At 45.7% G+C, this 15,056-nt stretch overlaps 1 protein-coding gene across 1 annotated transcript in view; it reads left to right on the top strand.

Moving 5' to 3' along the window:
• TRPM3 (transient receptor potential cation channel subfamily M member 3) overlaps positions 1–15,056 on the top strand; it is a 252,426-nt gene that overhangs the window by 225,151 nt on the left and 12,219 nt on the right. The window contains exons 23-24 of the mRNA XM_049632685.1: positions 13,828–13,978; positions 14,104–14,303. Of these exons, the coding sequence (XP_049488642.1) occupies positions 13,828–13,978; positions 14,104–14,303 (351 nt within the window). The remainder of the gene's footprint in view (positions 1–13,827; positions 13,979–14,103; positions 14,304–15,056) is intronic.

Here is a 15,056-nt window from a genome sequence, read left to right as displayed (position 1 = left end):
ACTCAACACCATATTGTAATCTGGGACCATTTGCAGCCGGGCATATCCATGGCAACCGTCGATATAACCAGTTCTTTTACTCACCTAGTAACGTGAAACAATAGGCTAATTGTTCATGACACACAGCAAAACAAGATTTGGCTTTTTCCCTGGATTATGCATTATATTAGGCCTGTCGTCAACCTCTTCTCAACAGAGATCCCAAACCTAACACTATGTTGCTAAATGAAGCCATCAGTCCCAGTGGGTGCAAACAGCGATGTCTGAGCAAACAGCTTATTCTTGGGCCCATCGACACACTCGGAGGAAATGGGAAATCTCTGTTTCCATGGCTTAAAAAACAGCCTCTTAAATTGAAGAGGACTTAAACTGAGTCTTCGAGCCTGTGTGATGAAGTATCTTGTCCAATGCCCCATGAATGGTCCTTCCTGACCTGGAATTAATTGTTCATGCCCCTTCCAAAGAATATCGGTTTGTTCATTTCCATAAACAACACTGGGTAACCAATAAAATGAAAACTGGGCTTTGTCATTTCTTTCACCATATTTGTGGTGATAAATACACATCTTCCATTTACACTGAGTGTATTATCCACACAGATGCGGAGCTTAAAGTAAGCATGTTGGCCAAAAATTACTTATGGTCAAACTTACTCTCCAGAGTCTTTATACACAGTATTACCTGTGGACATCACCGTCTGGGAGCCACTGACCCAAACAAAAGAATGAAACACAAGCGAAGTCTATATGCAGATGTCTGGACATTCAACTTTAACATAGCTGTCAACTCCCTCATCATGAGAAAGGGGACAATGTGGTAGCTAAGATGATGGAATATCTTAGGTTTGAATTCAGGCTCTGAGGCCTCTTACTAGCCATGTGTCATTGAGACAGTTACTGCCTATTTGTGCCTCAGTTTACTTATCCATAAAATTGACATAATAGTACCTGTTATGGGCTAAAGTATTTCCCCCAAAATCATGTGTTGAATTCCTAACCCCCACTGTGACTGTGATGAGGGCTTTGGAACGTGATTAGATTTAGAGGAGATGAGAAGGACTCTCAAGATGGGATTAGTGCCCATATAATAAGAGACAGTGGAAGGCTTGCTTCCTCTCTCTCTGCTGTAGGAGGACACAGGGAGAAGACAGCCATTTGCAAGCCAGAGAGAGGGCTTTCACTGGGGAACCAATTCCACTGATACCTAGGTCTTAGACTTCCCAGCCGCCAGAATTGGGAGAAATTAATGTCTATTGCTTTTTGTTGGGACACTTTGAGCTCACTAAGACACTACCTCATATTTTTTTTTGTCTTATTTTTCATGAGCTGAAATTTATAAAACATGCAGAATAGTCCCTGCAATTTTATTGTCAAATGAAATCTTTTTTTTTTATTTTTAAAAATTTTTAATGTTTACTTACCTTTGAGAGAGAGAGAGAGAGAGAGGGAGAGAGAGCACAAGCAGGGGACAGGGAGACAAAGAGTGAGACACAGAATCCGTAGCAGGCTCCAGGCTCTGAGCTGTCAGCACAGAGCCCGATGCGGGGCTTGAACCCATGAACCATGAGATCATGACTTGAGCTGAAGTCGGACGCTCAACCAACCAAGCCACCCAGGCACCCCAATTGTCAAATGAAATCTTAAAAGTAAATGAATAGATAAGAAATCCTCAAGTGTTTCTTACAGGACTTTCACTATTTTGTCTTAGCCATCAGCCTCTCTATACCCTTACTACCTTTTTAAAAAACACATATTTTTAAACGTACATTTAAAAGTATTAACTCGGGGCGCCTGGGTGGCGCAGTCGGTTAAGCGTCCGACTTCAGCCAGGTCACGATCTCGCGGTCCGTGAGTTCGAGCCCCGCATCAGGCTCTGGGCTGATGGCTCGGAGCCTGGAGCCTGTTTCCGATTCTGTGTCTCCCTCTCTCTCTGACCCTCCCCCGTTCATGCTCTGTCTCTCTCTGTCCCAAAAATAAATAAAAAACGTTGAAAAAAAAATTTAAAAAAAAAAAATAAATAAAAGTATTAACTCATATATGTGAAATATATGAGCTGATATATGTGAGAGCATCTGGCATAGAATCTGACACACCCATCTCCAAGAGGGATTGAACTACAATTTTCTCTTGATATAATTCTAAATCCTTGCCGTACTTGAGTTTCAAACTTGTTTCATCAGACCCATATCAACCCTGTTCTTTGAAAGGTCATAGATAAACACTTGACCATCCGCCTTATGTATGTCCACGTTGGCGTGTCCTCTCGTGGCCTCAAGGAACAAAGATCACTGTCATCGCTCACCCCACCGGACATTGGTTTTATGTCACTTAAGTAGAATTGCATCTTAAACTGGGATTTGATCACAGGTCAGATGTTAAATGCACACAGGAGGCTACTCCTCTATATCCATATATAGCTAACTTAGCAATTAAGCAATCCACTTGACCCCACAACTTTCTTTTAGCTCACCTCTCTCTTCTGTCTTCTCAGGTGTGGCTGTGCTCACACACACACATGTAGATGTGTCATCACTGAGCATGCAGCACAGAGCCTGTGTATTAATCATCCTCTTTTGACTAATCGGCTGTACAAGATACAGGGACAGAGAGACAGAACATTCAGTTACAAATTCTCCAAGCTTGTAGCCCACAAGCTGGTCCACCAGAGCCCGGAGAACAGCCTTTGTTTCACAATCAGGCAAGGGAGAGAGTGGGGAGAGCCCAACGTGTTCCTTTTCTACGTAGGACTCAGAAACTAGCCAGTTTTATACTGTTTGTAGTTTAGTGTTCAGATGTCCCTGAAGGTCTATTCAGACCAGCATGGCCCAAGGAAATGCCACCACACAGCATTACTGAGAGTGGAACTTCATGAAACATAAGCTTGTTAAAAAAAATGATGGCTGTTTTTAAAATATATGTGTGTGTGTGTGTGTGTGTGTGTGTATGTATGTATATATATATATATATATATATGTGTGTGTGTGTGTGTGTGTGTGTGTGTGTGTGTATATATATAAAATATATGTGTGTGTGTGTGTGTATATATATATATATATATATGAGCTGTCTCATCACTAGTTTGCATTTTGTGCAATGACCAAGTGAAGTCATCTTATTTTCCAGCACTCTGACCAACATAGTCAACTCAGTTGTTTGGGAAAACAGCAGCATCTTGGTTGAGGGGTAGGGGGAAGGAAGCATCCAAGTCTAAGAGGAAAATGTGGATGTGATATAAACCATCTATTTTGGGGCACCTGGGTGGCTCAGTCATTTAATCGTCCAGCTCTTGGTTTTGGCTCAGGTTATGATCTCACAGTTCGTGAGTTCACGAACTCTGCCCTGATGTGTGGAGCCTGCTTGGGATTCCCCCCACATCTCTCAAAATAAAAAAAACAAATAAACCATCTATTTTACCTAAGGAAAAAAAAAAAGAAAAAAAAAGAAAGAACCTTCCTATCTTCACAAAGAAAGGAAATGTGAATTTAAATCTACCACTGCTCAGTAAAACTGGCTACACATCTTTCACACTGCCAGCTACAGCTTTTGGTTGGGTGTCCTGAGCCAGGAAAGGTTAAGATACTTAAGGAACAGAGGTGATTTTCCCATATCTGAGCTTCCTGTCCTTTGACACAGTGGGTCCAGAAGTTTGCACGAGGAAGCAGCCATGGAACAGTGTAGTGGTAATGGGAAAACGTAGGATTGTGTTCTGAAGCCATCAGTGAGAACCCTGCTCCCTTCCCCCCAGCCTCACACTGTGAGCATTGCTTCTGTCTAAAAAAGGTGGTTTTGCTCAAGTCAGATTAGAATCAGCTTTCCCTAAGCAGACTGCTGTTTGGCCCATAAAGGCAGGACAACTCTTCATGTGGGTGGGATTGAGAGAAAACTTGTGAGCCCAGGCACCTGCTTTCATGATCACCCATTTCTTTCAGACGGGTGGGTGCAAAGGAGAGTCTGAGAGTCTCTGCTGCAGAATGTGGGGGACCAAAATTCAGCTGGCTTCAGTCCTCCCACCTGGGGACAGGGGTTTGGTCCCTATTTCATTTCAGGACATTGGGAATCAATTAAGAAAAAAAAAAAAAAACAAATCACGAAGAGAGGCGTTACTTAGTAGAACAAGAAACCGTCAAGCAGGAGCTAAAAATGGGTGAAGGGGAATTACTGTTTCTTTAGTAGAGCCAGTAAGGATTACAGTAAATAGTTGCACTCATCATTATCTGATTAGATCCTTGGAAGTCTCGGCCAAGGCCCCGTGTGTTGCGCCCCGCCCCCCCTTAATGTTCTTTCCTCTTCTCCAGATACTGTGCCCTGCACTGCTTCAGACACAAGAATTTGCCTGTGGCTCACAGAATGCAGCAGCACGCATCTACCCCAGGGCCTTTGCCCTGGCAGTGCCTGCTGCCTGGAGCACCCTGTCCTCAGAGAACCTCCTGACCCACACCCTCACCTGCTCCCCCATACCTTCTCAGTGTGGCTCCCAGCCACCCACATGCCCCCCTGACCCTTCTTGCCCTGCCTTACTTTCTCTCTTCCTCCATACCACTTATCACCTACTAGCATAGCACCTGTTTTACTCATTTATTATGCCATGGTTTATTTTCTGCCCACCCACCACCACCACTGCTCTCCCAGCACAGTCTGCGGAAGGGCAGGGATCTCTGGTGAGTCGTCACTGGTGTATCCCAAGCACTTAGAACACTGCCCTGGCACATAGTAGGGGCTCTATAAATGCTTGAATGATGGGAGAAGCTGGACATGTATCTTCATCATCGTCATTAATATTATTTCTGTTATTCTGATGTCAGGCTTAGACACGAGGAAACTGGGGCTCAGATACATTAATAGACCTAGTCAGTAGTACCCAGATGGCAAAATATCAGATCTAGGACTCACACTGCACCCACCCTTGGTTAGTGCCTTGTGTTCGGTGACTTCAAAGAACGAGTCAATAAGATGGATCCGTTATGGGTAGATCCCCTAGTGGGAAATGTACGGTAATGTGATTATTTAAAATATGGAAACCATGATCAAGAGCAAACTGGTTTTGCCATCCTGCCCTGTTCTGTGCCCCCCACCTTGCCTCTCCATTTGATCCACTTCTGAGTGTCTTATTTTTAACACGCCTATGAGGCGTGTGTCAGTGTCGGCCTGGGAGAGAAAAAACTTGTTAATCCACTCCATGGAGATGTGCTCCCACCCCACCACGTATTAGAATCATAGTGATGCTTACATTCAGCCTACAGTTAGACTCACTGCCATGCAGTAAGTGATGGGAACCAGTGAGCTCGCCCACAGGAGTTTAGGTTTGAGCAGAAGGTGGACGGACTACGATCCAGATTCTTTGCTGTTTGAGGAGCATCCGTTGAAGTGTGAAAAGCTCAGGTTTTAACAGTAAACAGAGACAAGTGGGAAGCCTGGCCCTAAAGTGATAGGAGAGGGGGCAGGGAGATCAGCGCCTGGGCACTAAGCATCTGGGGGCCCTGAGAGGGAAGCGTGCCAGCAGGCAGGGCCAGCAGGAGCTGTGAGTATAAATGGATTTCTTGCATTGTCGCTTACCGGGGAATTCATAAATAATGTCAGCAGGAACTTGTGTTTGCTTAGAAATGCATTACTAAATATTAGGGGCCACATTGATTGTTTGCCTTGATGTCATATAACTCTGGGGGCACAATCCAATGGGAATCGGCAGGAACCATGGATCATTTTTGTGGAGCTGGTAGCAGTTAGTGTCCATGATGTATGTCCACACAGAGATAGGCACAGTCCAGCTCACTGGACTAATCCTTCTCAGCACAGAAATCCCCGATGTGAGGCTGCTGGTTCTTTTTATAAAACACTCCCTCTTGAAGAAGTCCCTGGATCTTCCCCCTTCAGATACCGTACAGAACAGATGTGTGGGTTTCTGAAAAATCACACAATCTGTTTTTAAACAAAAACAAGAAGCGTATTCTTTAACATGTGGCATGATAGCTAAGGTGGGGTGGACCCAATGGGGAGACCTTGCACTGTTAAGGCAGTGAGAATGGAGTCAAGCTCCCTGCACCTGTAATGGAAGGAACACCTGTTCCAGCCTGTGTGCTCCTAGAGGGTGTATTGTTGCAACATGAGAAGCTGTGACAAAAACCTCACAGCCAAGGGGCATGTGGGTGGCTCAGTTAGGCATCCAACTCTTGATTTCGGCTCCGGTCTTGATCTCACGGTTCGTGAGATCGAGCCCCGCATTGGGCTCCACGTTGTCAACATGGAGCCTGCTTGCGATTCTCTCTCTCCCTGTCTCTCTGCCCCTCCCCCGCTCACAGGCGCTCTCTCTCTCCTCTCTCTCTCTCTCTCTCTCTAAAAGTAAATAAATAAACATTTTTTTAAAAGCCTCACAGTCGGGGTGCCTGGGTGGCTCAGTCGGTTAAGCGGCCGACTTCGGCTCAGGTCATGATCTCGCGGTCCGTGGGTTCGAGCCCCGCGTCGGGCTCTGTGCTGACAGCTCAGAGCCTGGAGCCTGTTTCAGATTCTGTGTCTCCATCTCTCTGACCCTCCCCCATTCATGCTTTGTCTCTCTCTGTCTCAAAAATAAACGTTAAAAAAAAGTTTTTTTTTAAAAAAAGCCTCACAGTCAAGCATTACAGTGGAGGTGGACAGTGGCACAAAGATTTGGGCGAATAAATCATTTATTTGATTTTTTTCTGGAATTTTTTTTACTGTTGTTGGTTTGAAGAGGAAAAAAGCTCATCTAATCGTAGTTTGTGTAGGCAAATATCAAAAGGAATGAGGTGCTCCCTCAGTAAAATTTTAGGTTAAATTCTTTTTATTTCTGTCCTTCCAACCTTTCCCTGAGCTCCCTCCCCAACTGCCATGAATTCCCGGCACTCTGGATCATGGCCTCCCCTGATGAAACTACTAGCCTGAGATGCTGATTCTCTCTAAGGTGCTAACGACTATCCTCAACTAGAGAAAAATGTTTAACTTCAAGAAAACAAAACCCACTCAAGCCAGATTAAATCAAGAAAGACTGGCTGTAAGTGTGTAAGAGGAAACCTCAGAGACATTCAAAGACAGGAAACAAAGCATGACGTGAGCTGACTGAAAATAAAACTGGAAGTGGTTGGGGAAGCCAGAGTCCAAAGACACGCCCACTCTCGTCTGCTTTTCTCACCACGTCCCTCCAGTCTCGATCCATTTATCTCCATTTCTCCCCTTTCCTTCCTCCCCTCATTCTCTGCTCCCTCTCTCAGATGGCCTGCTTCACATACCTAACATGGTCTGACTCGATGTGACAGTTAAGTTCCCGGCATCATCTCCCTGAAGTGTAAGTTCTAAAGACAGAGTCTGATTAGTCATTGTCCATTCAATGAATTTGCTCCTCCTTGGGTAATGATGGGAATGGCCCTGAACTGGGGATTGGGAGGGGGAGGGTGAAGAACCTGGGGCTTTGTCCACCTGAATGAAAGACTTAGTCTGCCTCTCCTAGCTGTGAGCAGCACAGAGGAAGCTGAGCATGTATATATGTACTGACATTATCTATTGGCCATCGATATGGACATTACCTATTGATAATGCTGTAGGACCAGCCACCGCAAAAGGCAGTGGCTTGAAGCGATAAGCATGTACTGAGCTCAGGTGGATGTGGGTTGGCTGGAAGGTTCTTCTGGTCTTAGCTGGGCTCGGTCACATGCCAGGGAATCAGCTGGCTTTCAGCTGATCCAGAAGAGCCTGAGCTCCAGCAACAGAAGTGACTGGAATCAGAGGCCCGTGTGTTTCCTCCTCCAGCAGGCTAGCTCAGGCATGTTCCTCATGGTTCTGACTGGGGCAGAAGAGCAGAAACAGAAACACTCGAGGTTCTGTTTTTCGTTTTTCTAGGTTCTGTATGGAACACATTTGCTGACATCCCATTGGCCAGAGGAAGTCACATGGCCAAACTCAGAATCCAGGAGCAAAGACTTAGTTTAGTAAGAGAAACTGTCACATCATAAGGAGCTTAGATATGGGGGGAGGAGAGAAATTGGAGCTAAATTGGAGTCAATCCAGTGTGTCACGGCAACAAACTCAGTGACATGTGCAACAGGCTGTGCCCTTCCCCAGCAAGAGGTGTGCAGAATTTTTCTGATATTAGTTCCTGATTCCAAATAATGAACCACCAAGGTTGGAGTTTTGAAGCCTCTCAAATAATAGCAACAAAATGACAATTTTGTCTCCAGATAAAGCTACATGTATAGAATTGCAAAGCCACAGAACCAAGATAACAGAGGGAATTGAATTTTTCTCCCTTTTCCCCCATAATTCCTGCCCCTCCCCCACCCACATCTCACACAACATGCCTAGGCTTGTGACATCCTGCTTTCTAGTTCACTGGATCAAAAAATGAGGCATATTCAGTTTAATAGTGCTTTTTAGGTAGCTCAAGGTTGAACTTGTGTGCAAATAGCAAGTAGACCAGAAGCCCTAAGGAGTTAAACGCTCTGTCATCTGTATCCCTCCTCCCCCATGGTGAGTGGTTTCCATGTATGGCAGTGGGGGCTAATTATTTGATTGCTTTTGTGCCAGGAGTGAAAAGAATAAGGTTTCTACAAGTGACCTCCAGGGTCACTATCCAGGGATAGATGATCTGGTCTAGAAGTTATTCTGGTCTTTTCTTCCCTGTCACAGAACCATAACGTAGTAGAAGATCAGGACTAGATGGGCTTGGAGATCATCTAGCCCAGCATTTTCCAACTGTTAGTCACATAAACCACTCATTGTTTTGTAAAAATGTGCTCTACTCTTTCATGGTTTTAGTGAAATTGGCTTATTTTTAAAACCTAAATTATTTTTAAAAATTTATCACAGCCATAAATTGAAAAACCAGTATGATTTGACATAAATAAAAGATAACCGTAAAATAAACACAATGACAACCACATTGTTAGGAAATTCTCTCCAGATGTTTGAGCCTCAGGCCTGCCCAGTTTTCACTAATAAGGGAGTTCAGCAAACGTGAAGGAAGTGTTAAAGAAATATGATCCTCAAAGTGACGTATTCTCCCTGATGGAGTCAGGAAGATCGGAAGGGATTTGAAAAGGTCACCAGTTTCTCACTGTCCAGTGTTATTTAGTGCCCGGTTCCTGTATTCTAAAATCATCTCGGACTTCCTGCGTTGGGGTGTGGGCACCACGCTGTAGGGAATATCAGTGGTCCTGGTCCCTCCTTTCACAGATGGAGGAGCTGAGGCCTCTCCCTTCTCCCCGGTGGGGGCCTCGGTGCCTGGTCACTACTGCTTTGCCTCTTACCTACCAGCTGGGTTAGGGGGAAGGAAAAGAAATGAACCACAAAAGAAGTAAAGGGCAGAGCTGGAGGATGGTATTTGGACGCCACAATGCTGGAGCTTCCCTGGTTTTCAATGACCTCTGCCCTTGCGGTCCTCCGCTTCTAGAAGACATAGATGGTAGCCTACTGGAAGGCATGGAAAGTGCCTCACACTCCCATGAAGAAAACCTCTGCCTGCCTCCACCACCGTCAAAGACTTTTAGATCAGGAACCTTCTAGAAAGATGTAGCCATACGAAGGGAAGGGAGGCATCTCCAGTTGTCCTTCTGAAACAAAACAAAACAAAACAAACAAACAAACAAAAACCCGTTGTGTCAGAAAAGGCCAAGAGCACAGCCATCTAAATCTAGTTCATTCTTGGAGTAAGCCACAGGGGCTGTGCTAATGGAATTCTAAATCCTCCAGCAAACTATATGGATTTTCAAAAGAAGGTGGAGAAATCCTCTTTGTCCTGTTATCTTTTCAAAATGGATTTTTAGTTGAAAATCCTTGCTTTAAAAAAAAAATAGGATAAATGTAGTCATATACTCAACTAAGCTCTTTGTTCCATTGCCTATGATCTGGAATAAGCTTTTGAGACGCTTCTTCAGACAGGAGGGGAAGGGACAATCTTCAAGAAATATTCTTCTTCAACATATTTTTAAGGAAGATGCTGATTATATCAAACACTGCCTAGTGTTTCATTTTAAATTTCTCTTACTCTTTGGGGAAAAGGTGTTATGTGCCTTTAAAAAGATGTTTCTCTTCCCCATATATTATAGGAGGAAATCAAAAGGGCATGCATCTTAATCTTTGTGACATGGGTGCCTACACCTGATACCCATAGTATGAATCAAATCTCTTTCTCCACATTCTGAATTTTAGTGTTCTGTACATTTGTTACCTCATCTGAACAGCTCAAGCCATTATTCATGTTGATGGAAACAAGAAAAATTCAGATGCCTATCAGCTTGCCCCTACATTTGCTCATAAATGAAAGATTCCCCTCAACCTTGTGTTGGCTCTTTCTTCAGAGGCACAGAGGAAACTTTGTAGTAAGAAGGCTTTCATGGACCTCCTGACTGTTCTGTCTTTGAGATCCTGATGGAGGTACTAAAGCTTTCTGAACCTCAGTTCTGTAAAATGGGGATAAGAATATCTATTGTGTCAAGATATTGTCAATATTAAAATAAGGCAATATAAGTAAAGCTCATAGCACAGGGCCTTTTTTTTTTTTAATTTGGAGAGAGAGAGAGAGAGCCAGTAAGCAGGGGAGGAACAGAGAGAGAATCCCAAGCAGGCACTGAGCACCAGCAAAGAGCCCTATGCAGGACTCGATCTCACAAACTGTGAGATCGTGACCTGAGCCCATATCAAGAGTCGGACGCTTAACCAACTGAGCCACCCAGGTGCCCCAGGGCCTTATATTTAAGCATGTAATAGGTGGTCACTCTTATCATTATGCATTACTACATTGGAAAGGCCACATGAGATCCATCAGGGTACATACAGGCTCTGGGGTCGGAGAGAAGACAGGACTCACTTCTGCTTCATCCGTAACTGCCTCTCCTGTAGCAGGTCCACTGGCATGTAACAAGAAGTCACTATTTTTTGGATGAATGTTTGAAGGGTTCTGGTATTACGGCTTGTTAGCTATTTGATCTTGGGTAAGATATGTCACCCCTTGGCACATGTTTTCCCAACCATGAAGGCAAGAGAATACATTTTTTATGGAGCTGCGGGGAAGCTTAAATGCAGTGGCCGGTGTGAAGTGCCCAGCACCGAGGCTGACACACGCTGTGCTCTTCCCCGCACGTATATATATCCCCAGTCTCTACCACCCTTCACTTTGGAGGATCCCAGATGAAGAACTAGGGTCAGCGTTTCCTGAGGAAGATGGCAAGAAAGACTTTATTCGAGGGAGTGGAGGGCTACTACGATGCAGTTTTGTGATAGGAAAGAGATCGTGCCCAACTCTGAATGCAGCAAGGGAGACTAGAAATCTATAGCTGGGAGCAGGGTGTGGGTCAGAAGATGGAAAATCACGAACAGGAAATACCAGGCTAAGGGGGTTCTGGCCATACCAGGCTGCTAGGTGGTCAAGACATCAGCCGGGGGATGGTGGAGGATGAGAAAACTCATCAGAGAGTGACGGTTATGAGATATTGAGGGGTGGGAATTCTGGCTGAACTGACTCAGCGGGATTCTTGCTGAAAGTGGCAATGAAGAGACAAGCCTGGAAGGTACAGAGGTCGGGGGCTAGCTGATGAAGAGCCCAGACCAGGCTGAGTGGAGTTTGGCCAGGCAGAGTCCCTGTCAATACCTACCCCAGTCCTGGCTGGAAAGGGGGCAGAAAGTGAGCTGGGGTGGGCTCCAGAAGGCCAAGTGAACATTGAAAACCAAACAGGATTCACCCAGGTGGAGCATGGGACAGAGAGGGAGGTTTCAGAGGGGCCTTCTGAAAGCAAAAGAAGCATGGCTGACAGGAAGGGAAAGCATGACATTTCTAGGAACTGCAAGAGACTCATGCCAGTTTGTGCTGTGAGGGAAGGGCGGGAAGTGGCAAGAGATGACCCTGGGCCAGCCACTCTCAGAATTTGGACTTCTTCGTGGAGCCAGTGGGGGCCTCCATCACTGGGTTCTCCTCCCAAGGGAGTAAATGAACAGGACCTTCTGCAGGGCTCTCTTGGGTGGTTAGTGCCACAACTACCAATAATAATAATGATGCCGGCTCTTTGAACACACCTGACTCCCACACACGATCACCTTGCAGGCAGATCTGAATGAAGCACTTTGGCCATCTTTTCCAGCCCTAAAAACAGGGTCTTGGTGTCTCAACATTAGTAAAACCCTCTTAGGCTAAGAGCATGCATTTTGGACTTGATGGCATGTCAAAAATCATATAATCTTTCTAGCCTAATTCTAGCTCATTGGACTCACTTTAGGGGCACTGGAGAATTTCCTGGGAAACTTTATAAGAAATATCAACACCTGGACCCCCCCTCAGAGATTCAGATTCAAGTGTCTGGGGTGGAGCAGGGCACTGGCGTATTTTAAAGCTCCTCTGTGCAGCCAGGGTTGAGAACCACTATGGAGCACACAGTGTAGCAACGGTAGCTCTTGAGAAGGAAAAGGACTCCCCTTGCCAGATACTCCAGCTGAGATTCTGGGTCAACTTTGCAAACCTTCCTGGCAGATCTTCAGAAGCTGCCTGTGGCAACGGAGACTACTGCACGCCCTGCCCCTCTTTACAAATAGACTGTGTTCTTTTTTTTTTTTTTAATGTTTATTTATTTATTTCAAGACAGAGAAAGAGTGCATGTGCACAGGAGGGACAGAGAAGAGAGAGAGAGAGAGAGAGAGAGAGAGAGAGAGAATCCCAAGCAGGCTCCCTGCTGTCAGCTCAGAGCCCGAATCAGGGCTTGATCTCATGAACTGTGAGATCATGACCTGAGTTGAAATCAACAGTCTGATGCTTAACTGACTAAGCCACCCAGGCGCCCCCAGATAGACCCTGTTCTAAAGCCAACATATGGCAGCTAAAGAGGGAGGGGGACCTCCCCTACCCCTTGGCACCTAAGGGCATGGTCTCACTCCCAGGCCATGTTGTCTGTGCAGCACTAAGGAGCTCTGTCAGGGATTTGCTTTTCCCCTGAATTTACCTGGAAACCCCAAGCAGGCTTCATTAGCACGTTACTCACTCTCATCCAACCCCACACGTCACCTTCCCCATCACCCCCAACTCCACAACTTTTTGTCCATTTGCCCATTTATTCAGTGCAGTTGGGTTCTGTGCCCTGGGCCCTGAAAAGCACATTTTTGGAAAGGAAATGCTCCTGGAAGAAAGTAGGGAGCTAAGAGCTCCAGAGTCCCAGCCCATCACCTGTCATCAGCCCTCCCACCCCCACCCTGGGTGAAATACCATCCATCAGAAGCACTGAGCGACCAGCCCAGGAAATACTTCCCACGTCTCTGCCCTGTTTTATTCCTACCACACTGAGACTGCAGATCCTTAGCTCAGAGCCCCGGAGTTGTTGCCTGCAGCGATTAACTGCCACCCGTGTGTTAATTCCCAATCAATAGCCCTTCTGCTGCTGTTGTTACAGCTGTAGGCGGCAGCCTGCACAGCACATTTTGGAAGTAACTTGATGGGGCAGTGAGACTCTGCACCCCCCGGCCAGTCCCCAGAAAAGCCCTCCCCAGGCTTCCTCACGACAGCAAGTGCCCTTTACTAAGTGTCCGTCGGGGGCAAGGGCCAGAGTGGGCGAGCAGGGGTGCGTCACCTCTTTCAGGTCCCGTGACAACTTGAGAGATGGCAGAAGCAGCTTCTGTCTGGTATCCCTTGAGATATTCACCACGCTTTCATTTCTCTCTTTTGGCTTTTTTAGAGTTCTTTTATTTTTTTTCTGTTTGTTTTGAGATGGCTGTATTTTTCCTCCATCTAAAAAAAAAAAAAACAAAACAAAAACAAAAAAACTTCTCTCATTCAAATCAGTCTTTTTTTTTTTAAATCACATAGCCACGGCTTCTCATTTCTTGCCTGTGCTGCTTTCTTTAGCTCCCTGTGGACAGAATGAGACACGGGAGGATGGCAAAATAATCCAGCTGCCTCCCTGCAAGACAGGAGCCTGGATTGTACCGGCCATCATGGCCTGCTACCTGTTAGTGGCGAACATCCTGCTGGTCAACCTGCTCATCGCCGTCTTTAAGTAAGTGGGTCCTTCCCTAGAGGACATGGGGTGGAGGGAGAAGCAGGGGGGTGGGGGGGGGCAGGCACTGGGGCTTCAGAAAGGAGTGGGGTTTCTCTCTTGATTCTCTCCCATCTCTATTTCAGCAATACATTTTTTGAGGTGAAGTCAATATCCAACCAAGTGTGGAAGTTTCAGAGGTATCAGCTCATCATGACCTTCCATGAGAGGCCAGTTCTGCCCCCACCTCTGATCATCTTTAGCCACATGACCATGATATTCCAGCATCTGTGTTGCCGATGGAGAAAACATGAGAGCGACCCAGATGAGAGGGACTATGGCTTGAGTAAGCTTCGGGGGACAGCCCTGGGCAGCCTCAAAGCAGGAACTCCTACTACATCCTGCAGACGGTCATGTAGGACCATGTGCCCACCTGGTTCCTTCTGCGTCCAGCAGACTGTGGGCAGCTCTGAACACTTGGGAAGGCGTGGGAGGGTCTGTTTCTATGGGAAACAGTGCTGTGTGAGGACACTAGAGGCTGAAATGGAGCAATCTTAGCCTCCCATCTTTCTTAGTGAACAAAACCAGTCTCTGGCAGGGCTGTTCTAGCACCTCCATAGATTCTAAGCTTCTTACTGGCCAGAGGTCCCACCACAAAATATATGCACCATAGTGATATGCTCCCAATGCTACATTAGGTATAATGTAAGAATCATTACATGGGTTCAGTTGGGTTGTAGTTGACTAAGTCTGATTTTTTTCATTATCATTTCTGGACCTATCTTTTTTTTTTTTTTTTTCAGGGCTTAAACATTCCCCAGGCCTTAGAGGTTATGGCCGTTTGCTCTGCTTTCTATTAATCAAAGGAATAACAGAAAACCCCTCACCATCCACCTACTACCCAGTGTTTCTAGAAGGAGGTTCTGTTGGCTTTGGGGTAGAATAATTCTTCAGTGTATGGGATTGTCCCACACATGGCAGAAAATTTAGTACTTCCGGCCTCCATACATTGAATATAATAGCTCCTGCAGATTTCCTAAATGCCCCCTTAGTACGACCCAGAGTTAATTACTATTGGGAATCCAGCCCCATTCAAGCA

This window comes from Panthera uncia, chromosome D4 (assembly GCF_023721935.1).
Source record: "Panthera uncia isolate 11264 chromosome D4, Puncia_PCG_1.0, whole genome shotgun sequence".
NCBI classification, from domain to species: domain Eukaryota; kingdom Metazoa; phylum Chordata; class Mammalia; order Carnivora; family Felidae; genus Panthera; species Panthera uncia.
The sequence above is the reverse complement of the archived record's forward strand: the minus strand, read 5'-3'. Positions and strand labels throughout refer to the sequence as shown.